The sequence below is a fragment of the Triturus cristatus genome, chromosome 3_2, assembly GCF_964204655.1.
Source record: "Triturus cristatus chromosome 3_2, aTriCri1.1, whole genome shotgun sequence".
Lineage (NCBI taxonomy): Eukaryota > Metazoa > Chordata > Amphibia > Caudata > Salamandridae > Triturus > Triturus cristatus.
The window spans coordinates 447,615,378-447,643,330 of record NC_140584.1 but is presented as its reverse complement, the minus strand read 5'-3'; the positions used below and the strand labels follow the sequence as shown (position 1 = coordinate 447,643,330).

The following is a 27,953-nucleotide window of genomic DNA, read 5'->3' as shown; positions in this document are numbered from 1 at the left end:
TGTACAATCATTTACACAGGGGCATAGAATGCGGTCAGAACACTGGCATATAAATCAATACTGATAAATCAATAAGCTAACCTGCTGTTTACCAGAGTTATTGCCTACCTTCATTCTGACTGCATTCTATTCCTTTGTGTAAATTATTGTACATAATATCACCTTGTATATATGCACTGCACCACTATCACTGAGCACGTAATGTCACTGTACCACATGTCACTTTGTCAGTATTTTTTGTATTGACAGCCCTCTGATAACTTGTAAATATTGATTTATGCTTGATGGGGGCCCTGGCCTGAATGAAGTACCCCAAGCAATTTATAAACAACACCCCAATTTTTGGGCAACAAAGATGTATTGCCTGTTTCAACTGGACGGCACAACTAGCTGCATCCCGGAGAGCTGGAGAGGTGCAATAATTAATCCAGTATTTAAAGGAGGTGATCGCACAGAACCTTGATAATTACCGTCTGATCGCGTTAATAGACGCCGAGGCCAAATACTATGCATCCTTGATCTTAGCAGACTTGACAAGTTGGTCCGACGGGAATAAAAAAATCCCCTTCAATCAGTCGGGTTTTCGAAGGGGCACAGGTACAATCACAAAAGCCCTTGCGTTAGGGCTAATTGCAGATAAAAGTCTACAGCAGAGACAAAATCTACATCTTTGCTTTATGGACTTCAAGGCGGCGGTTGACCATGTTAGTAAATACACTTTGTGGGGCAAACTGAAGCAGCAGGGTCTACCAGAATCAATCTTGAAACCAATGATGGATCTATGTACGGATACCTGGATGCAGGTAAAAATCGCTGATGGTCAGAGGCTCATCAGGAAGATTCACACCAATGAGGGTTTAAAGCAAGGTTGTGTCGGCCCCACACACGTTCAACCTATTTATGGCCGACGTAACACCAAGGCTAGACATGGTTAACTTGCATTCACCGCGCCTGGGCACACTGCCACTAACACATCTGTCCTATGTGGATGACGTCGTGCTCCTAAGCCACTCGCGAGTTGGCTTGCAAAGAGCAATTCACAAGTTAGCTGACTTCGCTAAAACAAACTTGATGGAAATAAACACTCCGAAAACAAAAGTCATGATCATAACTCATAGTTTACATAATCAAACAACGTTCACAATTAATAACGCGAGGTTGGAAGTGGGGAAGAGTTATAAATATCTTGGGATATATCTGGATCGAAGGCTCTCTTTTTCAAATCAGAACGAGGCCATACAAAATAGGGCAATGCTCTAACATTTTCATTTTGTAGTTCTCAAAAACCCTAAAAGGCCCACTGTTTTCCCCAATATTAGCAGCCATCAAAGCAAAATTGCTCCCAACTATTGCATATGGAAGTGTTGTTCAGCATGGAAATAACCCTGCAATCCTGGATAACATTCAAACTCGTGTGTACAAAAGGATATTCTCTTTGCCACAAGACTCCTCGTCAGCCCAGGTTCAATTAAAGTTTGGGCAGCAACAACAACTATACAGAAGGTACGAGGAAATCAAAACTTGGTATAAAATCTGGCTTAACCGTGGGCTTAAGGTCAACAATGCGCTTTGGGACGCCCTGCAAGGTGACCCTCAGTCCGTCTACGCAAAGTACTTAGAAGCTTTGCTACAAATTACCCGGACGGCTGACCTCTGGCAGCGGAAATTACCTCTGGCCTCATTTCAGCTTATCATGAAAAAGGCAGTAAATATGCACTCGCTAATAGAAGACAAAGCAATGCTAAGTCGGCGAGCCCACGCTTGGATGGTATTGCATTCCTACAGTAAACCTGAGCTGCTATATATCTGGGGCTTGCCTTTTCCCCTTACCTAAAAAACAAGTTTTTAGAGCTACGCCCTCCAATGCAGACGTTCCCAACTGTAAGCACCAGGGTTCAAAAGCACCAATCCAGGACTTTATACATCTAATATGTATTAGCCTAGCCTTAGGATCACTCCGCCGTCATTTGTTGAGGAGACAGTTCAATGAAAGAGGCATCCGCACCTGCAGAACTGCCATATTAAAAAGCCTTGACTCAAACGACCCGCAACTAATTTGCCACTTGATAACATTTTTAAACTGTTATACGAAAGTAATGACACAATGAAATTGGTCACAATGTCGTTCAGCAGCAACATAGTAAATAGGAATAATCAACTAATTTTCATGTACAGAACAAAAAAGGTGGTGTATCACCTGCCCATATTAATTATAACCTTTTAAAATGAATGTTTGCAAGTCTTAACATGTTTATATGTTCACATGCTCTGACGGTACATTGTATTTAATGTTTTGGAATATTGTTCAGGTTTTAATTAACTAAACAAGAAAAAAAAACATTTCATTTCATGCATTCAAGAGATGTGAGTCCCATCTATAACTGCTGTACCATGGCATTTGTGTAGTCAATAAAAAAGATTTATTTTAAAAAAAAAGTCTGCAATCAATAAAATGAGGACTAATGAACATTTATTTAGAATCATGTACCCGCAAGACATGAAGCTTTTGTTAAATTTAAAAAGCATGGGTTTTAAGGCTATCTTTCGACCCGGAGGTAAATGTTGTACCTTGTGATATCGAATGAGAGTTGATTGATCTCTTTCTTCATGATATATTCTAACTGTCTTAACAATTGTGTGACCGTGCCTGGTGAGGTATCAAATGTCCTGGCTTCTTTAATTAAGGAATAGATATCTGCTTCTTCTTGTTGTGTGCATGCTTTGGTTTCTGCTTTGTTGTCAGTTATATGGGCTATATCTTCAGATGACATCTTAAATTGTTGGTGCACAGTAAAAATGGTCAGGAAAAATATAAATGAGGAATCAAGATAATACTGTGCACTCAAGGCTTGGGTAGTCAATCCAAATAAATCAGAATAGGTGTGCAACTCTGTAACAGAGCCTACCCGTCTCTGTATAACAAATGCAAAAAGCCAGGTAACCAATGGCTATCTAGAAACAGAGTGCTCCAACCATTAGAGCCCATAGGCTAAATTGAACACGTTAATACATTTCAGTCTGTATAATAAGTACATTCAAAAGTTAAGCTCATGTGAAACAACAAAACAATCCATAGTGGATAATGTATTACACTGTAAAGAATCCACTTCGTTACAATGACAGTTCAAACATGTTGATATAGTAGCAGCTATTAGATGAACAAGTCCCAATGCATTTTGGGTGGAAACACCCTTCTTCAGAGGTAGCTGAAAAACAATATGTGTATTGCCATGAAATACATCTACAAAAACTAACCCATGAAACTTGAGCAGCAATAAACTGGAGGAGTATAGACTGAAGCCAAGAAAAGGACATGAAGAACCAACATCTTAAAAAGTGATGCCCAAAACTGCATTGCTCTATTACAAGAATGTCTGGTAAACTTGGACACTGAAAAGGACACCAAATTATGGTCAAATGAGGATATGCAATTATCTTGTGAGAACAAACAACAATTCCTAATATTTTATTAAGGTTCAGTCAGCAATAAATACACCCTAGGAAATGTTTACATCTCTTGAAAGACTGTCAACTCCCCTTGTAGAGCAGTGTTGTAGCCTTGTGAGTAGATTTTGGGGATAAGACTATTGCTTAGGTAAAGAACATCCAGGAGGTATTTAAAGACACTCAAAATCAGTAACTGATTTTCCTAATTTCTTGTGGGATAGCCCCACAGCCGGACAATTTAGTAAAGTTGAACTACAGTCTACAAAATAATTTGATGAGCTCAGTGATCAACATAAGCAGTCTGGGTAAGCACCTGCAATTTGTCCAGCTTATATGTTCTCTCTTTAAAACAAAGTAGATCCTATGGAACTCTATAGCATCACCTCCATCTTAGCTACTGAGATTCAACTATCATTAAAAAAAGGCATAATCATAGCTCATTAACAAGCATCCCCCAAAGTGCTTGAGAAGGCAGTATCCCTCCATTCTTAAGATTAATCATAAACTGATGATTTTCAGACAGGATTTATGTTTGAAACGGATACAAGAGTGATGGTGTCCTCAAAGGTACCAGATGGTGGCATTGTTAGAGCACTGATTAATTTAAATGTATCAGCTGCGTTTGGCAATGTGGCCCATGGCATTCTCAAACAGTATGTATCTGTCCAGTAAGAAGGTGAAACCCATAGTGCAACTACTCTATGATTTTAATGTTAGACTTTATTTCTATGCTGATGATACTCAAATTATCTTTGGTTTGATAGACGGAATTTAGGATTAGAAATCCACATTCAATCATTGCTTGAAGCAGTGCAAGTCTTGATGGACAAACATTTTGTTAAATTAAATGTCTCTGAACAATAAGTTATATAATCAGGGCACTATGGTTTCCATAAATATTTTAAAGTCTCCCCTACCAGAAAGCACATGCTGCCTGGTTGCAAAAGACCTATTGAGAACTAATAGTGGACTTGCTTACCATTGGCTGGCTTGTTACTCTCATTTGCTTGCTTCTTATTCAGCATCTTGCCTCCCTTTTCTTGTGGTTGTCCCTCCCCTGGAACATAGCTTCTTTACCATCCTAGGCTTTTTCACTAACTGACTTGTAACCTTCAACTACTTACTTTTAGGAAACTGCTTTTTGTTTTTGGTTAATCACTTCAAAAGAGTGCTTGTGTTATCAGTCTCTCGCCCTCGTGTGATTCTCCAGTGCTATATCTTCACCCCACATGCAGTGTTGCTCTAACCCTTGTGTGCTGCTCCCTCTCTCTCTCTCTCTCTCATGTGCTTCTCAACCTACTAATTTCCTCTGCCCTGCTCCGGGTTGCTGTTCTGCTTATGTGCTTCTCCCCTCGCCCTCTGTGTTGCTCTCTTCTTCGTGTGTTACCCGTTCTTTTTATCATGGGTTTCTTCCCCGCCAACCCACTACTCATGCTTCATGTTGCTCTCTCTATCACGTGCTTACAACCCCACCCCTGTGCAGCTCTTTCATTCAGGTGCTCCTTTTTCCCATCCCCAACTGCTCTCCTCACCTGCTCCTTCATTGCCCCTTCTCCCCTGCTGTAGGGGTTAATGATTTTTTAATATTTTATTTACCAATCCAAGTGGCATCTGTCATCCTGGATCAGAAAATATTCGCCCACGTCATTCTGTATGCACATGCATCCATTGTGATACATGCATGCACCAACAGAATGACAGGACCAGCAATAGTAGGCACATCATCATTGCTTTTTATCTTTTTTTGTCAATGTTATGCAGCATCGGCAACAAACATCTTGCTTTTTGCCAATTGGCATAACCAATAGATCCTTAAGGCAAGAGCTATTGGCTTTGCCAGTGCTTGTTTTTATATTTGTTTGTGAATTAAATTAAATATGTTATCATTTGTGTTTGACTACTTAGTTCTATATTTTTTGTGTATTTTTTTGTGACTCTAATTACCTAAAATGCTTAGGCAGGGTTGCCGTATTCCAGTAATGACTCAAACTGAGTCCCTGGGTTCTAATAATGATTCGGGGGCAGGTTCCAGTAATGATTTATTAAGTTGGAAGTCCACAGAAGTCAAAGGATTAAGAACCATGGGACAAGAGCCTGATAATAAAGTTATGTACAAAACAAATCAAGCCCTGATCAAGCCAAAAGACTGCCTGCCAACACCAAACTAACACCTCTGCCAATGTATGTAAGACTGTGAAATACAGAGTGTTGGAAACTAGGTTTTTGTTGCAGGATCCTTCCCCCCCCACTTTTTGCCTGGGTTTCGATGCAACCGTGACTGAAGTGTACTGGGTCTCCACTGACCAGGTTGCCAGTACATGTGTTCTTTCCCTAAAAACTGTACCTATTGTTCCCACAATTGGCACCACTTTAGCTCACATATAAGTACCTGGTAAAAGGTACCCCTGGTACCAAGTGCTTTGTGGTTAAAGAGGGTCCCTAAATACTGCAGCACGAATTGTGCCACCCTAAGGGACCCCTTATCAAGCTAGTGGCGTAACGAAACTTGAGGGGCCCCCCTGCAAAGAACATGGAGGGGGCCCCCCACGTTCCGGACTCAGTCAGGAGCTCTCAGGTCAGGGGCCAGATGCCCATACACCAGTGGCGGCTGGTGGATCCTAAAAGGGGTGAAACGAAAAGCTGAGATCCAAGTTGAAGGAGCAAGTGAGTTACAGCAAGCACACCAATGTGAAAGAGGAGTGTTCGGGGTTGGCCTTCCCAAGTGGGCCCTCCCCCGGCAAGAAATAACTCCCCCAGCAAAAAACAAATAAAAAGGTTCAAATGGTGCTTTGCATTTACAACATAAACTTCAGAAAACTTGGTGTAAAATTTTGAAAAACACATTGTGCAACATGTATATGAGAACATATCATGCAACATGTATCATCACCATGTATCACCCCGGAGGGCGGGCTCGCCCGAGGGGATATATAAACTGGTGCATGACTGCTCGAGGTCTTGGCCCATACACCAATACTGTTTGTGCGTGTGTTACTGCAGTGTTACATTACCGGCAGTGGGCCTCGCAGCGTGCCGTCAGGTCACGCGCCACCATCCCTACCACAGGGGCGACATTTACGCTAACGCTGCAGGAACACTGAGCCCAGGAGGGACACGTAACATTCCATTGCGAGTTCAGTAAGTGTCATATGCTTTACACTACGCAGTGCACACGCTGCAGCAACAGCGAGGATAGGTTACTTCACCTCGCACTGCAGGGACACTTCACCTTGCACTACAGGAACAGCGAGGGAGATACTTCACCTCACACTGCAGGGAAGGTGAGGTGTATACTGCACCTCACACACTGCAAGGAAAATAAGTGAGTTACTTCTAACACTGCAGGAACAGCAAGGAGAAGCTTCAGTTTGCAGCGCAGGAACAGCAATGGATAGACATGTTGCAAAAACACTTGGGTCCGGCCACCTCACCATATACTACAAGAAAGAGGAGTGTTTCACCTCATAATTCAGGAACTGCAAGGGCATGATCCTTCCCTCCCACCCAGGGTGCAAGTTGAGAGTGGGAGTGAATGGAAGGCACCATTGCACTAATCTTAAAGATTCAGGCTGAGGATGGATGAGATGTGTAACCATTGATGTTATTAGGGTCTAGATGTCACGTTATGCCCTACCACAGAAGCTGTATATACAATAAAGATATACTGTCTCAGACTATCGTACACTTTCAGTGTGACCTCACACGAATGTTCTTAACTTGCCTTGGAGGTTCTTTATTACCACAAAGCCAATGCCTTTATACAAAATCACATTATATTTAATAGTACCAGCCTTTTCATTAGAAATGTTACAACTCTCAGTGATTTCATTTCTATCGATTATTTGTTTTTTCCTTATATGTAGAAACATGCATATGATTTACCAAGAGTAAAACTGAAACTTACAAAGTAATTTCCGCCTTTCTATGTGTGACTTGGCATAGATATGCATACTGTTGGAAGGCCACGTCTGAGCATAAATATAAAACAAAACACGACTACAAATGTACAATCCTCATACACTAGGTCATATTTTTTGTCTTTCACACATATTTTCCTTTTACTTAATTTGTCAATCCTGATATGACATGATCCATTGTAAACTGTAACAGTTGAAGTGTGTGCTGCTTCTTAAATAGATTCCATATTCCTTCATTTCTGTTTGAGTATCAAGTATGCTATCTTGAACTCCTTGACTTGGACTTTAGTCTTACACGGCCCAGTAAAACGCACTCTTTTCCAAATCTCTTTCTAAATATTATCACTCTCAAAAAAGTGTTTTTTCCATGTAATGTTCCTTTTAATGGGAAGAGGAGGTTTCTGAGGTGGGAGTATCAGGCAAGTGACACTACTCAGTCTCCCTCTGTGCGAGCCTTCATTCCCTCCATGCCCCCCCCCCTATTGACCTCCTACTCGGATTCCCTCACTGCCACCCTCCACTAGTGCCCCTCATCTCTCTGTAGCCCATCCCCCCATGACCTCCTCCTCAGACTCCCTCACTGCCACCCTCCAGCAGTGCCCCTCATCTCTCCCAAGCTCCCCCCTCCACCCCATGACCTCTTCCTCGGATTCCCTCACTGCCACCCTCCAACAGTGCCCCCTCGTCGCTCCATAGCCCCTCCCCCTATTGACCTCCTCCTCGGATTCCCTCACTGCCACCCTCCCACAGTGCCCCTCATCTTTACATAGCCCCTCTCTCACATGCATTTCATTTGTTGTACAGCGCTACACATATCAGTGTAGTGTGTGTCAGTACTTTACACCAGGCACACATTATACAGAAACAATGAATCATACAAGTATGTAAATCAGTCTACAGGGAATGTCACATAAGCAAATGAGGATTACAAGGTGTATGAATCACATGTCATCCATACTGGTGGGCATTTTAAGAGGGTTTGGTCTGGAGAAGCACAAACTCCGGATTTAAAGAGTATTCCATGGGGGTCAGCTTTACTGGTAAAAATGTATATCTGCCCAAACATACTCATTTTAGCAACATTAGAATAGTGAAAGACTGAGGAAGTTCTAACTATATCACAAAAAAAGAAAGCGAAGTTCTAACTATACCATTCATGTTTGTATGCAGCTCTTTGATGACTAGTCACTGTCCTATGTTAGGATTGTAACTTCTGAACTGCAAGTAGCACAAGGATCTCTGTGACAAAGGCGGTAACCCACTGAGCTATCCACATAAAATACAGTTTATCTGCATTTAAAAACTACCAACAGACAAATGATTGCTGTCCAGCAGGATCATTTATCACCAGAGTTATCTGGGCATTGTATATTGTCTTATTGTTGTCCTGCATCGGCCATGATAATGATAAAAACTGTTTAAATGAAGCGCACACGAAGTATGTGTCCTGCTGGGCCTATGCATATTTTAAAAAGAAAAACAAATAGTAACACATTCTCTTACTTACTCCATTAGTCAAGCTTTGTGTCACAGTCTGATGTGATAAGCAGCTGCAGGGGTCAGGAAAGGTGAATAGGAATAAACAAACTTCTTTTCTCCTGCACTGCATAGAAAAATAAATATCCACGCAGCAGAACATTGTCACCTTTGCCATGTGGAGATGAAGGGGTGAAAAAATAAACAAAGCCTCGTTAACATGTAAATGGTCTTTTAAAGACCTGTGAAGTACTCGGGTGGGGCTGCGATAATCTCTAAAAGTGTGTGTGTGTGTGTGTGTGTGTGTGTGTCCGTGTGTGTGTGTCCGTGTGTCCGTGTGTGTGTGTCCGTGTGTCCGTGTGTGTGTGTCCGTGTGTGTGTGTCCGTGTGTGTGTGTGTCCGCGCCCGCGAAGCTGTCCCGGCCGGGGCTGACACACACGACGTGTGCTTTGCGCGCCTACCTTCAAGCCCTCACTGCGAGGGCCCAGGCTCATCTTTGGGTGGGCCTGGCCCACCCGCTAGAACCGGGCCTGTTGTGCACCATTTAATTCATTCCTGATTTATGAAGACCCTCTGAGGCCTGCCAGGGCCCGGGCATGCTGCGCAGCTCATCATTTAATTAATGAAGATGAGCCTCTGATGCCTGCCCCGGGCGTGCGGCTGCACACCATTTAATTTGTTAAGAGGCCGGCCGTGCGCAATGAAGAGGCTTGCCGGCTCCACTGATCAACGAGGGGGCTGCGGGGGCCTGTGTTACGCTCCGCCCCCTGTTCCTGCCAAAAAGAAATCCCACCTGCAATGGAGACATCCTTGCACCCCTGTGCAAGGGAACCTATGTTGGCGCTGGTCTGCAAATTGTGCGCCAGTCCAGGGGAAAGAACGGGAATGCATTGCATTCCTGTCCTTTTAAATTGGTGTAGGGTAACACAGCAAGAAGACTTTCGATGCTACCCTACAATAATTCCTCATAAAATAGGCCCTTTTCTATGTAAATGACAGTCACGTTTCAGACCTCGGGAATCAAAACTAGCACACTTGATACACTGTCATCAATTGTGTATATATACGTGTGCTGCTTTGTTGATGCCATTGATCTTGTTCTTGAATATTGCTACTGGTCCTGTCCTTAGATAATGCTACTGGTCTTATCTTGAATATCCTTGACCACCTCCTCCCCACCTCCACTCACATATCTCAGTATTCATTTTCATCTTCTGCACCAACTGCTGTAGCAACAGGGTGTGTCATATCACATGCATGCAGTTCACCCAAAGGTTATTTTTACACTTTACCTTTCCCTGAGCAAAACATAGCTACTGAATGTACTTCCTTATACACACAACCCGAGATGAGTAACACTGAATAAGGCTCAATGACAATCGAACTAAATTTTTAGTACTTGATTTTCCAAACTTTTCCAGGAGGTTAGAGAAAAATAATCTCATTCTATTCAATTAAAGGTACAGCTACTATTATCACTCTTTACTCGACAGTGAAAACTCATGGAATATTTTTTCATACAATTATTGTTATTTCAAGCTACAGCATAGGATTTCTTTTCTTTTAGCTCTGAAAGTGCAGAGCCACTGTAACTAGGGCTATTATTGGCACGCAATTAGATTACCGCAACGTGCTGTTACTTGGCAAGGCACTACATTGCTTACAATCACCAGGTTATGCAGAACTAGGGCACAAAGATGATTAAAAATGAAATGAACAGATAACACAACACCCCTACCCATAGGAAACTACAGTCACTTCCTGTAGCAGCCACAATACATTTTAAATCTATGAATTTCACTTGTGAGCCTTTTTGTGGGGATGAAATGAAATACAAGAAAAACAGGCAAAGTTTCATTTTTAGGATTGAAACTATGCGATGCCTCTACAGCGGCATAACGAAAGTTTAAGGGGCCCCACTGTAATGTAAACAGAGGGCCCCTCCTCTGGATTTTATCTGGAGCGTTCAGATCGGAGTACTGTGCTGAGGGAGCCCCCTGCAGCTGGGGCCCCCCCGCACCGCGGCGGATGCGGGGGCCTGTAATACGCCCCTGTATCAAGCACATGCACACTGCAACAGCTGAAGAGTCAACATGGCACACATCCCTGTGTGCCATGCCCACAGACACTGTATGAGCTAAAGGTAAGACAACCCTATAGCAGGCCGTTGCCCTAAGGCAGGGTGCACTATATCTCCTGTGAGGGCATATCAGCATGTGTAGATATGCCCCTGCAATATCCTTGTCGATTCCTGGGTATCTTAAGTGACAAGGGAAGCATAGTAAGTAAATGGGCTGGACACTAGTCATTACGAATTCCCCAGCTCCATGATGGCTTCACTGAAATATGGGACTTTTGGTACCAAGCATCTTGATATCATAAACCTGCACTGATTCCAGTGTCAGATTTATTAAAAATTGCACACAGAGGACACCTTAGAGCCGTGGTACTCATAGTACGGCCCGCGGGCCGCCAGGGCCTGGCAGAACTTCCTTGGCGGCCCGCGGACCTTTCAGGTAATGTATCCATGGCCCCCCAGAGAGAGTGGAGAGAGAGAGGGAGAGTGGAGAGAGAGGGAAAGTGGAGAGAGAGAGGGGAAGTGGAGAAGGAGAGTGGAGAGAGAGAGTGGAGAGAGTGAAAGTGTGGAGAGAGAGAGGAGAGAGAGTAGAGAGAGTGACTGACTGAGAGTGACTGACTGAGAGAGACTGACTTACTAACTGACCAACTGAGAGACACTGACTGACTGACAGAGACAGAGCGAGACTGACTGAGAGGGACAGAGAGAAAAACTGACTGACAGAGAGAGACTGACTGAGAGACAGACTGGCTGACTGGGAGAGAGACTGATTGACTGGGAGAGAGACTGGCTGACAGAAAGAGAGAGACTGACTGACATAGAGACTGACTGACTGAGAGACTGACTGAGAGAGAGACAGACTGAGAGAGAGACTGACTGAGAGGGAGACTGACTGAGAGGGAGAGAGACTGACTGAGATAGAGTGAGACTGACTGACTGATAGACTGAGTGACTGAGACTGACCGAGAGGGAGACTGACTGACCAAGAGAGAGACTGACTGACAGAGAGAGGGAGAGAGAGACTGTGATGGAATTGGGGTTAAAGTGTGTATGAAGCTATGCAATGCCTCTTAAGATTGCTATTGTCTGCTAATAAAAATGTATTATCAAAATGTGCTCTTTGTAGTTACATCTGCTTTTGAAATACAGCATTGTCTAATGTTTTGAAACGGGTTTGATATTTTTTACTTTAGCCCCAACCCCCTACTGACCCTGCCCTCCACTTACCCCACCCCTACCGGTGCGGCCCATGGCTACAAACCACACTGTAATTTTGCCCCCCAACAGAAAGTTTGTGAATACCCATGCCTTAGAGGGCTCCCCTGAAACCTACCAACCCTAAGAGTGGCCCCCGACTGTCCTAAGACAGCCTGCTACCACCGTTGTTCTGACCTAATGGGTGAGTGCCAGCATGATCAGAGATTGAGAACAATGCCTTTCCTGGTTGGAGGTGTTCACACGTCCCCCTGGTCAGGAACAGCTATCTGTGGCGGGGAGCTTCAAAGGCCTTGCTGCCATTTTAACTCAACCCCAGCCTCTCCTGTTCGAAGGAGCAGGCTCCCCTTCCTCTCCTCACCCCCTTTTGCCGGGGGAACAGGTGGGAACCTCAGCTAGAGTAGGAGTTGTACTCCCCTTTGCCAACTCCACCCCTCAGGTGCTGGAGGTGAGGTGAAATACACTTTTCAGTGCCCACCATCTTGAAGATGGTGAAACGTAGCCAGTCAGGGGTAGGTCTGTGTCGCCCTCCCACAGGAGATGGGCATAATAGGGGGTGCAAACACCCCAGGGAAGGGGCCTATTGACTACACTACCTGTAACACAACTAATTCTAGTGTTTAGGTAGCATCCTCCGACCCTGAACTTCAGTTCCTGACGACCTAAGAAGAGCCTTATTCAAAGTGGCACCAGCAGAGAAGACTGCAGTGAACTACTGACTTAGCCCCAATCCTACTGGCCTCTCTGCAGCCCTCGACGATCCTGCTCCAAAAGACGACTCGTCCTGCAGCCCAGTGACCTCAAAAACCTTGGGAGGACTGCCTGCCTTCAACAAAGATCAAGATCTTCTGAGAACAGTGGACCTGTTCAAAAGCAACCATCTTCAAGCAGAGACTCTGTGACCTGAAGAACCACAGAACCCTGTTCATGGTTCTATCTCTGAACCCGATGCCCCAGGCTCGGGTTGAAGCAGCCCACCGGTCCCAGTAAGGTTTCCCAGTGCTCCAAAGCCAAAGTCCATCGTGGGTGGACCCCTCCTGGAGTCCTCGACGTAGCCTGCAGTGTCTGCACGGAGACCCCCTCAACCACAACCTGCTCTTGTAAGCCGTTTCTGACACCAAAAGACACCCCTGTAGCTGTCCGCCCTGGGCCTTGGTGAAGAAGACCTAAGGTGTCTCAATGTCCCCGAGCATCGCAATTTACCCCTCCATCTGTTGGTTTCCTTCTACTGGCTTCCTGGCCTCACCCTGCAGCCCTTTCCCGATTTGGCCTTTTTCCATCGCTTTTCATCGGGCACATGACCCTGTGTTAGCATCCTGCACCCGACTACCCCTGTGCCGCTGGTGGTGTAGTGTTGGTGCTGCTTTGAACCTTGCCCAGTGTTTGCTTCAACCCCTGGAGACTGCCCCCCCAAGCCGCTGCTACTTACCTGTAAGGAGCCTCAATCCGATTGTCCCATTCTTCATTGACTTGTAGCGGACGCCCGACACTATATTTGTATCCTGCACCGGCTGCCCCTATGCCACTGGTGGTGTAGTGTTGGTGCTGAACTGAGCCTTGTCCGATACTCACCTTAATTTCCTAAGACTGGTGTTCTATGTTGATGTTACCTATCTGTATGCTGAATGTTTTCTTCCTCCCATAGGTTAACATTGCAAAGTTTGATATTGAAAAGTATTTCTATTGCAAAATGTATTTACCTAAAATGAAGTTCTGTGGTTCTACAAAATGAATATGACCATGTATTATTTTTTATAAATTGGTCTCAGATTTATTAATTGTGTGTTTCTCATTTATTGCTGCTGTGTGTGCAACACAAAAGCTTAACACTGCCCTCTGGTATGCCGCTGACCGCGGCCCCCGCAGGGGGCCACTCGGCGGTCGGCGCCTTAGTGGCCCCGGGGTCCCGGTCACCCCTCCCCACTCCCTCCTTGGGGGGGGCGGGGGCAGGGATCCTGATTGTTGCCCCCCTTCGTGTCGGGGGCCGGAAGTGACGCGCAATGCGCGTCACTTCCGGGCCCAGGTGTGAGGGGAAGGCTATTTAGCCTTCCCCCACCCTCACTGGCGACCTCTTTGTCGCCCACCTCGCCTTTTTACCCTCCCTACCGCTTACCCGGCGTGGTGTGGTGGGGTGGGGTTTTTTGCTGAACGTTTTAATGTTTTCCTTTTCGTTGCAGGCGGAGTTACAGGGCGATCTGGAAGCAGGCCGGTACAAAGGGTACCTCTGCGCGGCACCACGTGGTGCCTGAGCCAAAACGAGGAGCCTCCAGAGAGGTCCCGGAAGCCGGTCGGCGCCCCGCTAGGCCTGCGGGCGGTTGTGGGCCTGAACAACCGGGGGCTTGCTATGCGACGCTCCGCCCCGAGAGGGGGGGTGTGAGTAGAATCTCAACGGCACGTGATCGAAAAAAGAATCACTTGGGGGGCAGCACTTGCGGGTCGTTCCCGTGCTGCCCGGCTCATCAGGCGGGGCAGGTGAAGTAGATGGCCGCCTGCCCTTGGATCGCCCGTAAGATAACCCACCTATTACATATCCTGGAATTATGTAATAAAACCTGCAGCATTTGTTACCCACTTACAACTGTTTCTTGTGTCTTCTTTGGGTAACCTAATTTGGGGGAGGGGGGAAAGCGGGGTGCCCCTGGGGGTACTAAGCCTTTCTGCTTGCCCACACTACCACAAAAGAGAGCATTGTAGTATTATCTATTTTAGCCTCTGTAAAGCCTCTGGGGATCTACTGGACTCTCTGCACACTATACCTCTTTTTGGTATATAGTGAGCCAGCTGCCTTCACAGAGCCTCTCACGGACTGATGCACACAGGCAGAAGGCACGACAGGAATTGTTATCCCGAACAAAATATGGAATGGTAAGAACGGCAGCGGCCGGCTCAGCTAAAGGTGACAACTTTCGGAAGGCGGAGTTTAAAAGGAATGATTTATTTTAACACCAAATATGTGCCACTTGGAAAACCAGGTTGAAAACGGTTTACTTAACGTGTTTCGCCAAGTTCAATATTTTAGAAATAACAAAATGTTCTTGGTTGTATTCGTATCGTTCTCGTTATGTGGGCGCGGCTTACTTCGACGTTTTTTTACAGGCCTTGCCCTTGTTTGAGACTTCTTTTAAAGGGACGTGGTGCTTATTTTACACATCGAACCGGACAACGTGAGACTCGGAGACTACTCGTCACTCAGCGCTAACACAGGAAGAGTCCGAGTATTATCTTTGGGTAAAACATCCTCTATCTGTAGCCTTTCACACCAGAGCCTACCATACTCGGCCTGACAGGGTTTTCTGCCTATAGAGTCTGAGCGATCCCTCTGCCTAGCGCCATAAACCACTCTCCTTGAGTGAGCCCTTGCTTTTCCAAATGAGCCTCTTTGACACTCGATTAAGGTGGTCACCTCTCTGATTTGGAGCACCTATCCTCGTGAGCCTGTGTCTGAACTATGTAGCTCCTCTGCCGGCGTATAAGACTCTGTCCTGCTGCGAGAACCTCTCAAAGCATATATATACTCGCAGCCTCGCGAGTGAGAACGTAGTCCCATATTTAAGATTGTAACCCAGTTTAAGTAAATGATGGGTAAACCATTATAGGAGGGAGATGCAGATTTGTGATCGAGGCGGAACCCATTTAAGTCTACCGAGACGTGTGTTATAGGACGATGATGAATATAATTGAAAAGAGGGTGGCACTCTCCAAATGAGGGGGAGTTGCAGGTATACCTATAAGCCCCTCGTTTTCTATGCGCCTCATGCTATTTCTACGCTTCCAGACCAACTTTCCTTGACCAGATGAGCTCAATATGGTGCACCAACTCACTGCCTCTTCTCATCCCCTCTGCAGACACTTCAACTGTTCCGTACTGTGCCCTATATTCATCCCCATAATGTACGAGGAAAATGGTATTTTTCAAATCTTTGAGAAAGTACCTTAAGGTACTTCAGATCAGTGATGAGTCCATGTTATATTTCACAAATTTTAGTTCACGTTTCATAGTATGTGTGTTCCTTTTTTGCTAGGAGTGTTCTCCTTTCCCAGAGGTTTAATATTATTTTTTTTTATCATGCAACATATGTGTGTTGTTTGGTGCAAGCTGAGTTTCCTCTTCAACTCTTGGTGAGTTCACGGGTGCGAATGGGTGTTTATGGATTGGGCAAAACTTTGGGCTGACGTAGTTATTCCCCTGGGAGGGGAAATGGTTTCGTTACTTTAGTCAGAAATACCTTCTAACGGCCATAAAAGGGCAAAGATGAACACCTTCTAACGGCCATAAAAGGGCAGAGATGAAAGAACTGAAGAGGCTAGTGGGCACGACCACAATATTGTAGTCAGAAATAATCCCCGGATTCTTTGTGGTGGGTACCCACAGTTCAGTAGAGCGATCTAGAAATAAATTAAATATAACAATGTGTAAGTTTTATAAGGGTTTAGGACTGGAATTCATCAAGCATGGTCTAATCAACCTCAGAATACCAGGCTACTACGAGGAGGATGGGGTATGTGTGTCCATTGTCCAGGGTTGGCACAGATGTATTCCTACTACACTGCCAGGTTGAACAGAAAGATGCAGCACCCCACCCACGCTTCTGGATGGGATGCGTCATTCTGCTTAACCTGGCAGGTCCCACTAGGGATATAGATATCCAGTCTTCTTCTCTGGTTTACACTTATCCAGGGAGAATCAATAAGGAATTTTTAATGAACCTTCGGTGATAACACTATTCAGCCCCCTCTTCTGTGTGGCTTACACATGCCCACAAGGAAAAAATAAGAAATCTTTAACCCTGATGAAGTTCCTTGTTGGGACGAAACGCGTTGGCTAGGCTGCAGTTTGATGTTGGGAATAATTAGGAAACACTTTTTTGGGATATCATATCATGGCTCCTGCATTATATTGGATCTAGAAGAAGAATTCATATGTTTGAATAATCTGAATTAATATGTGATTAAGTGAACTTTCAGTAAAAACATTGGGCTTCCTCAACACTTCCTTTTGTATATTGTTTTTCACTTTGGTTTATGGTTTCGGAGCAGTAGGACCATTAGAAGGTTGACTGTTATTGCAAAAATATTAACAATACAAAATGCCTGTGCGGTCAGTTAGAGCCAATACTACTCTTTTTTTGGAATTACAGTTTTATGGAAAGTTAATAAACTGCAGACATTTGATTTTAGCTAGTGACTTTATTATGAAGGGTTTAGGATTATAATCCTGTTAATGGTGGGATTTTCTGGCTCAGAGGCCCACAAGCTGAATTAACTGAAATTGTACGAATACACAGTGGCCAGCTGAACTCGGATATTCTTGCTAAATTTTGGAAAGTGCATTCACGCTCGGTATATTTTAAAGTCAGGTGTGACACTTGGCAAGGCTGTTTTGAAAAGGTTAATTAGGGTCTATTATATTCTGCTCATATTTAATATTTGTCTATTTCTTAATTGATTTCCCTATCCTTCCCATTGTGAGAGTCAGGCTAATTTTGGCCTTTTTTTTGTTTTGTTTTTTACAGGGCTTGTTTTTATTTTGAGCTCCTTTGAAAGATACGTTGTGCTTATTTTCCACATGCAAACTGACAACGTACATGTGGAATAGTGCTCGTGCCAGCACTAGAGAAGTCCGAGGAGCAGCATCCATGGGTAAAACATCCTGCATATTTTTGAGCCTTTCATGTCAGAGTCTGCCTCACTGTGACAGCTTCTTTTACATAATAGATTGAGACCGATCCTCTTCTTACCACCATAAGCTCCTCTTCCTGCATGAGTCTCTGCCTGTCCGAACGAGCCCCTTTGTCACCTGAGTTTGTAAGCATTTGTCTGATCTCGATCCTCTAAGCTTGTAAGTCTCTATGTGAACTCTGGAGTCTATCTGTTTGTTTAAGAGTCCAGTGCCTTTGAGGTCCGCTGCATGCCTATTCATACCTGTCAACTTGTGAACCTTTTGGCTTGTGAATTAGGGTGAAGTTAAATATTTAAGAGCGGGATCTCATGTAAGTGATGAAGGCTAAACAATTTTAGGAGTGTGATTTAGTTTTACAAAGCCTGTCTGTGGAGGCATTTTGCTTTTGAGGGGGTTGAATATCATGGAAATCCGTGTGACACCCTTTGAATGAGGGTGAGGTGATGGGTATGCCTCTGAGCCCCTCATTTTCTGCAATTTTCGTCATTTTTAGACCGAAGCCTACCAGACATCACAGCTGTCTAGTTGCAAAGACATGTTGAGGCATGCTGAAAGCTTACCCAGGAAAGCGTTCTGGCCATTGCTTACCATTGGCTTTGCCACTCACATTTGCTTGCTTTCTATTTGCAGGCTTTATTTTTATTTCAGCCTGCTCTGCTTGTGTTTGGTATTCCCGTGGAGCCTAGCCTCTATATCATCTCTCTGCTTGGCTCCTTATGTTCTTCTTTCGAGTCCTCACTTTTCGGGAACCCTTATTTTAATTTTTGGCAAGTACTCCTTGAAAGTGCATGTGTTTCCAGCAGTCTCCACCCATGCTCCTTGTCGTCCTCAAGGGTGATAGTGGGGCTCTGACGGGGGAAGAGGTTGCATTTCAAGAAAAAAATATACACCTGAATTCAAACAATACTTCAGGGGATCAGACCCTCTATCTGCCCAACAGCGGAGGGTGAGATGATGTTCAGCGTGGACAATGCATTGTTGGTGGTGTTTCATTGATCCTGGCGTCACCTGAGGGCTGATTCACTGGTAGCTGCGACATGATCTGTAGAGTTTGCTGTACTGTTTATTGCAGACTACCCATTTAAATTGTTGCTGTGGTGTTATTGCCTCTCTTGTCATTTAAAATTAAACTTTCAAATATGATAACTAATGTTCCCGTTAGCAGTGTTGAAAAGAGCCAGTTGTGAAACAAATTGATTCTAAGTACTACAACATTTAACGCAGCCTTTTAAAACCAACAAAGAATACCGAACAGCCATTGAACTAACAGAGTTACAGGGCTTGGAACAATTCTCTTATGGTGATGTGCCAAGTGGACACTGCCAATCTTATTTCCATTTAATCAGTCGTAAAACTAGAGGGCGGAAAGGGGTAGTAGAGACAGGGTATATGGTCTATGTGATCAATATGCGATCTTGGCTGGGTTACCTTGTGATATTAAATCCGGTAGAGGGGAAGGGAGAATTTCACAAAGGAGATGAGATTGACCACTAAATCAGTAGGGTAGAGAGAGAAGCAGGGGAATAAGTTGTTAAATTGTCACTATGTAGAGCTTCGTGGTTCACTCACACACATTGAAATTGTCAAATAATTTGAAGCATTCCATCAACTTTTTAATGTTTTTTAACATTACAAGTCAAATTAATTATAAAATAGACATTATCTAAAATAAAAAAATATATATATATTTATAGCTGGCATGTATACAGTGAGCTGTGTGATGCTGTATGATCCATTGCTTAACTGGAGTCTCCTGGCTGCAAGCATACAGAAGTGTGATCTGTAATAAAAAACCTCAATGTCAAGAAGCAATAAATAACACATACAAGAAACGGAATCCTCCTACTCGGATTAGCCTAATTTACATACTTATATAGTTTAACAAGCACAAATGGTCTGTGTTTTATGGAACAAGAGGAAAGAGATCTGCCTCACTCCTCAAATGCCTCTTCAGCCGGTCCTGAGAAACATCTTTCTCTGGCCTGTCCTCTGCAATGCTTCTTCTGCTTTTGTCTGTGATTCACCTTATGTAGTTTTTCTGTAGCCCATCCTTGAAACATGTCTCAGTAATATGTCCTCTGCACTCTGTCAGTCTTCAGCCAATCTTCTGAAGGCAAACTCTGTTGCCTTCCCTCTGCAATCTTTCCCTTCTGCTTGTCTCTTAGGCCCTTTTAAGTCTTGACTGGACAGCGCATGCATTGTCTCTTCAAGACCTTATGTTTTCTGGCAGCGGGCTTCAAGTCCAGCCATTGCTCACTTTCATTGTCACTCTTGTTTCCTTCCTTGTTATTGGCCAGCTTCCAAAGGCTTTCTTCCACTTCTTGTGTTTGATTCTCCCATGGAGCATGGTTGCATTACGTGTTTTTCCACTGCTCATATTTTAAGGCGCTACTTTTATCTTTGTGTTTGAGTACTCCACCAGAGTTCATATTTTTCAGCTGGCTTCACCGTATACCTCTACAACCTCCGTGTTATTTCTGCACTTCCTCCCTCCCTCCCTCCCTCCCTCGTCCGTGTTACTTTTCCCCACCCGCCCTTCCTCCCTCTCTCGTCCGTTTTGATTGCACCCCTTCTGCCCTCTCTCGTCTGTTTTGGTTGCACACCATCTGTTCTTCCTCATCCGTTTTGCTTGCCCCACCAGTCCACCCCGTCCGTTTTGCTTGCCTCACCTGTCTGTCATCATCTGTATTGATTGCCCACATTCAAGCTTCCACCTTTTGTTGTCTGTCATTGCTTGCCATCCCCAACCTGCCCTCCATTCTTCCATTGTCTGTGTTATTGTTTGCTCCTACTTGCCCACCCTCCTTCCATTGTCTCTTTGGGAGGGAGGGGTGGGGGGGGGAAGCAGGCCACTGACAAAGACTTTGTGTGAAAAAGGCCGCTTTATTGGAACAGGTGCACATTACAATTTTAAAAACCTTGGCAAACAGCCTTCCAAAACTAAACCTCTAAACTAAATAAAACATATACCTAACCCCACACCCTGCCCCCTCCCCTAAATTTCTTCAACCCCGCCCGTGAATTACAACATTACAACAATATCAAACATTACATTCCTGTATAACCCCATCAAAAATCTCTAAATACAAACCTTCCGCTAACCAAACTCCCCTGCCTGCCCCTTTACAGCTGTCGATCACCCAAACTGTGGAACCGAGCTAAACTTAACCAACCTATCCTTTCCCTGCCGATAACCCAACTCAACAAATAAATCAACCAACCTCCGGCAAAAATGTCAAAATTCACATAACCCCCGCACTGCACCTGCTCCAAGCGACAAATACATAGTACAAAAACCCCTGCATACCTGTCCCAGAAGAAAACACCTGAAAAATCCCGACAGAAGAAAAACAAAAAGAAAATATGAAAAAACTACAAAAAAGGGGGAAACCGAATGAAAAAGTGTTTTTTGTGGGTGGGAAAAAAGGGGGGGGGGACGGACAAAAAACACCACAAGCCTATCTCCCAGCCACCAAAACCTAAAATGGTGGCTGGGAGAAGGCGCCCAAGCCCTTTATAATTGGGCTACATTTGGGCTACAAAAATTGTAGCACAAGATGGCCGGCGCAAGGCCAGCCACGCCCCCCCACACACCCCCTCCCAAACCGCCCGGGGGGGAACTCCCCGTGGTCGTCTGCCCCCCCCAAGTCCCTCTTAGGAGGGAGGGGTGGGGGGGAAGCAGGCCACTGACAAAGAATTTGTGTGAAAAAGGCCGCTTTATTGGAACAGGTGCACATTACAATTTTAAAAACCTTGGCAAACAGCCTTCCAAAACTAAACCTCACTAAATAAAACATATACCTAACCCCACACCCCGCCCCCTCCCCTAAATTTCTTCAAACCCGCCCCCGCCCGTACATTACAACAATATCAAACATTACATTCCTGTATAACCCCATCAAAAATCTCTAAATACAAACCTTCCGTTAACCAAACTCCCCAGCCTGCCCCTTTACAGCTATCGATCACCCAAACTGTGGAACCGAGCTAAACTTAACCAACCTATCCTTTCCCTGCCGATAACCCAACTCAACAAATAAATCAACCAACCTCCGGCAAAAATGTCAAAATTCACATAACCCCCGCACTGCACCTGCTCCAAGCGACAAATACATAGTACAAAAACCCCTGCGTACCTGTCCCAGAAGAAAACACCTGAAAAATCCCAACAGAAGAAAAACAAAAAGAAAATATGAAAAAACTACAAAAAAGGGGGAAACCGAATGAAAAAGTGTTTTTTGTGGGTGGGAAAAAAGGGGGGGGACGGACAAAAAACACCACAAGCCTATCTCCCAGCCACCAAAACCTAAAATGGTGGCTGGGAGAAGGCGCCCAAGCCCTTTATAATTGGGCTACATTTGGGCTACAAAAATTGTAGCCCAAGCACAAGATGGCCGGCGCAAGGCCAGCCACGCCCCCCCACACACCCCCTCCCAAACCGCCCGGGGGGGAACTCCCCGTGGTCGTCTGCCCCCCCCAAGTCCCTCTTAGGAGGGAGGGGTGGGGGGGAAGCAGGCCACTGACAAAGACTTTGTGTGAAAAAGGCCGCTTTATTGGAACAGGTGCACATTACAATTTTAAAAACCTTGGCAAACAGCCTTCCAAAACGAAACCTCACTAAATAAAACATATACCTAACCCCACACCCCGCCCCCTCCCCTAAATTTCTTCAAACCCGCCCCCGCCCGTACATTACAACAATATCAAACATTACATTCCTGTATAACCCCATCAAAAATCTATAAATACAAACCTTCCGTTAACCAAACTCCCCAGCCTGCCCCTTTACAGCTATCGATCACCCAAACTGTGGAACCGAGCTAAACTTAACCAACCTATCCTTTCCCTGCCGATAACCCAACTCAACAAATAAATTAACCAACCTCCGGCAAAAATGTCAAAATTCACATAACCCCCGCCACCCAAAAAGAAAGGGGTGGTGTAACCACTAAACACCCCTCTTTCTGCCCCCCACACAGATGAAAAAACTTTTAAACCCCTTGACCATGACTCTGCATGTTCACACATCGGTACAGAACCTCCCTAATTTCGAGCAAATATAGATCCATGCCCAACCTTGACAGATGCACACCATCACCCCGAAAAAACTCCACCGCCTCAAAACGAATATCCTTGTGAGTCACTCTCCCGAAACCCAAAGAGCGGCAAAATCTAGAAATCTCTGCATTCACCTTCTTCCGTGCCCTGTCAATAGCTCTGGGGTTCAACGCCCCTCTCCACACCCTCCGCGGGACCAATTCCGTCCAAAGCACATGGCAACCCGACCAACGCTCCTTCAGCAAGGCCAAATCCCTCTTTATTGCCCGCAATAAGACCACCCCTTTAACGCCACAAAGATCATTCTCGCCCAAATGTATCAAAAGAATATCAAGGCATTGGCCCCTCACCATGGCATTATTCAAACACGGAATAAGCTCCCTCCAAAGCATTCCCCCTTTTCCTTTCCAGATAATCCGAAAAAGATGTTCATTAAACCCCAACATTCCCCCAAAATAACTTTTGCACGCTTGTACATGTGCCCACTTGATGAAGGAATGCCCCACAATCCACACCGTCAATTCTTTCGCGTTGGGCCCAGCCACTGAACCTGAAAGAGAAACAAGAATGAGACTCGCAAAAAGGTGGTTGACGCATGCGCCTCCGCTGCATTGGCTCTCACATACTTATGAAAACAGTCCAAAGACCAACGCCCTAGCCGCATGATGTCACCCTGAGACCAACCCCGGTTATGCGCTTCAGTTGTCGCGCCGATCCTAAAAGAATGCGTCCCAAACTGAGTTCCGTCCAAACCAATCCGCTGTAACCCTTTGCGCAAAACCATACGCAGCTGATAATCCGTGACACGTGAGCCATTCATATGCTTAAAAACTAAATCGCTCCCATCCCCCCCGATAGGATCTTCCATTGCTTTGCCAAATGCAGTGGACAAGTACAACTAGGGGTTCCTGCCTCTAACCACACCCCCTTCCCAACACCCCTCTGATCCGTTTTTGAACTGGACAACCAAATGTTCAAACCTGTGTCCGTAAAGAACACATCCTGCCAACAAATGCCCCGCTTTACTTTGGTCCCAAGGAGCTCAGAAACCCGAAAAGCCCCAAAAAACATAAACACCATAAGGGTAGCAAACAACAAAGCCTCAAAATCATCCCTGCAAACTACAGGCAAAACTTCCAACAAACATGCTAACGTCTGCCAAGAAATAGGTGAACGAGACATAAGAGCCCCACCCCGCTCCCTAGCCCAGCCCTCAAGCATCCTCCTTCCTATTTCCCCCGCAGAAGGGGAATAACCCCAAAAAAGCTTACCCATGAAGGAAATACCCGCCAACTTCCCAGCAATAGTAACTCTAGACAGACCTTTCTCAATGAGGTCCAAGATAAACTGAACAACATCCTCTGAACTGCGCCAAGACTCCTCCCTCTTACAAGCTCCTGATGCCAAAAATTCCCTCCACGCAAAGCATAAGCTGCACGAGTGGAAACGGACAGAGAACCTACCACCAGTTGAAATACCCTACGTTGCCGACATACCAGAGATGCTCCGGCTTCGGGGTCAGTGTCTTGTCCGCCTCCTTGGCCAGCCCATGGAATCTCACCCACTGTGAACGAGACAAAGCATCTGCAATGTCATTGTCCACACCCGGCACGTGCAAAGCCCTGAATGAAATGTCGTAGCGCAAACAGCCCAGCACAAACACACCCAATAATTTCAAAATCTGCTCATCCCTTGCTGACTGCCTGTTGACTATTTGCACCACTGCCATGTTGTCTACACGGAAAAGCACCTTCTTCTGCTCCAGCTCCTTGCCCCAAATGGTCAATGCCACCAGTAGCGGAAAAAGCTCCAAAAAAGTGATGCTCCGCCCTCCATTCTTCCAATTCTGCAGCCACTTCTATGCACACCACCGTCCTTTCCAGTAAATACCAAAACCATCACTGCCTGCTGCATCTGAAAACATTTGCACATCCCACTGTACATCCTCGTCCCTAGCCAGTGGTACTCCATTAAAGGAGTGCAAGAAAACCGACCACATACGCAGGTCCTCCCACACCCCCGCTGACAAGCGCACACGATGGTGAGGAAAAAGCTGACCCCCCCAAAGCCCGGCCCAGGCGCCTGCAGAAAGTCCTACCTGCCCTGACGACCCTGCAGGTAAAATTCAGATGACCTAACAAAACTTGAATGTCTTTCACTGTCACTTTCCGCTTAGATAACATCCTTTCCAGCAAAGCCAACATTTTGAATTTTTTATCCTCCGGCAGCCGGGCCTGCATTGCCACTGAGTCAAGCTCAATACCCAGAATGGATATAACAGTAGCAGGCCCCATTGTCTTTTCCGGTGCTAGCGGCACCCCCAACTCCTCCATAAGCTCGTGGAAAGTGGCCAGAGCATGCTGGCACTCCGAGGAGCCCGGGGAACCCACAAAAAGAAATCATCCAAGTAGTGTGTGACCAAGTTGTGACCAGTGTGTTGTGTGAAACACCACTGGAGAAAAGTGCTAAAAAGTTCGAACAGAGCACATGACACCGAGCAGCCCATTGGTAAAGCCTTGTCCACATACCATTTGCCTTCAAAATGTATCCCCAGCAAAGGCCAATCATCCGGATGAACCGGGAGCAACCTAAAAGCCGACTTGATATCACACTTTGCCATGCCTGCAGCTGCGCCTGCGGTCACTACAAGTGACATGGCTACGTCAACTGAGGAATATGACACCGATGCAGCATCTTCATCAATAAAATCATTGACTGATGACCCTTCTGGCCATGACAAATGTTGAATCGGCCGAAACTGCCCTTCCTCTTTTTTAGGCACCACACCAATAGGGGAAATTATCAAATTGTGAACTGGCCACTCATCAAAAGGGCCTGCCATCCTCCTCTCACGCACTTCCTTGATCAATTTCTCGCGCACCACCAATTTGTGCTCTGATGCGGATTTCAAATTATCCGCCCACTTCCTGAGCCAAGGCCCGTGGTACTCCAAATGAAAACCCCACTGAAAACCATCCAAAAGTGTCTGTCTTGCCTCCACATTCTCATAACCCCTCAATGCTTCCTCAAGCTGCGCCAATTTAATTGGCGTAGGAGCCCTTTGGCCCAGAACCATGTGCTTCCCTTCCCCCCCCAACCACCCTGCGACTGCTGCGCATTGCCAGACATCCCTGCACCTGCCTGCTGCCCTTGGTATCCGCCTGACGGTCTAACACCCCAACAGTTAATGAGAGAAGGCCGTTTCCCGCACTTAGAGCACTTATGTCGGTATTTGCAAAATTCCTGAGTGCATAAACCCTTGTTGAAATCCCAACATGCCCCAAATCCAGTTTGTGACGCGGCTGAGCCTCCCACCCCACCCCGGGTGGGCTTTCCCTGAAAGGGCCGATAAACTAGAGGCAAACCACTAGCTGTGAAAATGGTCTTACCCCCTGGCGCCGACCCCATTGTATGTTGCCACAAATCATTATCAAGCTCACCCCATTTTGCCTCCGAGTCCCAAGCCATTCGGGCCCTGAACTCTTCGTCATACTGTGCCCATGCGAAACCACTACATGTAATTTGGGCCTTCATGGATGACAACATGATCGAAATTAGGAGAGAGAAAGATAAAATGCTAGTAGTAAATGATTCAGATGAACATATTAATGTTGTCAATGAGATGAGGGAAAAACGTCCAAGGGCTGATTTTGATATTAATGGCCATGTGGTAACATTAATGGTGGATACTGGTTCAAGGTATACCATAATTCCGGAACCTACATTCAGGAAAGAGTGGTCGGATCTTTCCCTTTTGACTTGCGACATAAGCCCCACAGGTTATCAAGGTGAAACGATAGACTTGTTGGGGTATTTTGATGCCGATATTTCCTTTTCAGGCAAGTCTATTAGAGGCAAAGTCTATGTTGCTGTTGATGGGCCTCCAATCCTTGGGTGGATACACCAGTACGATCTACATATAATTGTGAACCCCAGGGCAGTTCCTCAAGTAATGGTTGTCGAGGAGCTTTCTTTAGACAATATTTTGAGAGACAGTAGCAATGTTTTTAATGATGAATTAGGCGAATTAAAGGGTTATGTCCACAAAATATTGCTCAAAGATAAGTCCCTTCCCATCCAACACAAACTTAGGAGAGTTCCACTCACTGTTAGAGATGAAGTTAAATCTCTTATCAATGAGATGCTTCAGAGTGGGGCCATTGAGCCAGTTGAAGCATCCACGTGGGTTTCTCCGGTAGTGATTTCACGCAAGTCTGATGGGAAAATTAGGTTCTGTGTGGACCTCAGGTCCCTTAATAAGAGTGTCATAGCAGACACCTTTCCTCTGCCCAACATTGGGGAATTAGTTTCTACATTAAGTGGTGCCAAATATTTTACAAAATTAGATCTCAAAAGTGCATACCATCAGATCCGCTTACACGATGACTCTAAGAGCCTTACCGCATTCATTACCACCGAGGGGACATTCCAGTTTACTAGGCTTCCTTTTGGCCTAACTTCTGCAGCCAGTGTCTTTCAGCGTATGGTGACAGAATTATTCAAGGGTATCAATAATGTTGTATTTTTTCAAGATGATATCTTAATATTTGGACAAACTGTTAATGATCACAATTGTGTTCTTAAGGAGGTTTTGAGGAGGATTGGAGATGCTGGTTTAACCCTTCGTAAAGACAAATGCTCATTCCTAGTACAACAAATTGAATACTTAGGTTATGAGATTTCTGCGCTGGGTATTAAGCCAAAAAAAGATCTCTTGCAAGCCATACGTTTAGCTCCTTGTCCTGTAGATAAGGATCAACTGAGATCTTTTATGGGTCTTATCGAATTCTACTCGAAATTTGTCAAGAATTTTTCTGACAAAACGTTAACCTTAAGATTGTTGTTAAAGAAGGCTGTGAAATTTGTTTGGGATCTGACTCATACCGAGTGTTTCAATGCCATAAAAAAAGAACTGTGTGAGTCAAAGATTTTAGCATCATTCAACATCAGGTGTCCCTCAGTGCTTATGGTAGATGCGAGTGCAACTGGTTTAGGGGCCGTTCTTCTCCAGAAGTCGGGTGATGGTTATAAAACCATTGCTTTTGCATCACGCACCCTCTCTACTTCTGAGAAGAATTATTCT

At 45.1% G+C, this 27,953-nt stretch overlaps 1 protein-coding gene across 2 annotated transcripts in view; it reads left to right on the top strand.

Annotated features, from left to right (window-relative positions):
• The first annotated feature begins 15,255 nt into the window (after positions 1–15,255).
• Positions 15,256–27,953, top strand: part of SAAL1 (serum amyloid A like 1) — a 305,196-nt gene continuing 292,498 nt past the window's right edge. The window contains exons 1-2 of one of the 2 annotated variants that reach the window (XM_085648052.1): positions 15,256–15,360; positions 17,646–17,772. In XM_085648052.1, the coding sequence (XP_085504178.1) occupies positions 17,718–17,772 (55 nt within the window). In that variant the 5' untranslated portion in view covers positions 15,256–15,360; positions 17,646–17,717. The remainder of the gene's footprint in view (positions 15,361–17,645; positions 17,773–27,953) is intronic. The other variant, XM_085648053.1, reaches the window with a different exon arrangement.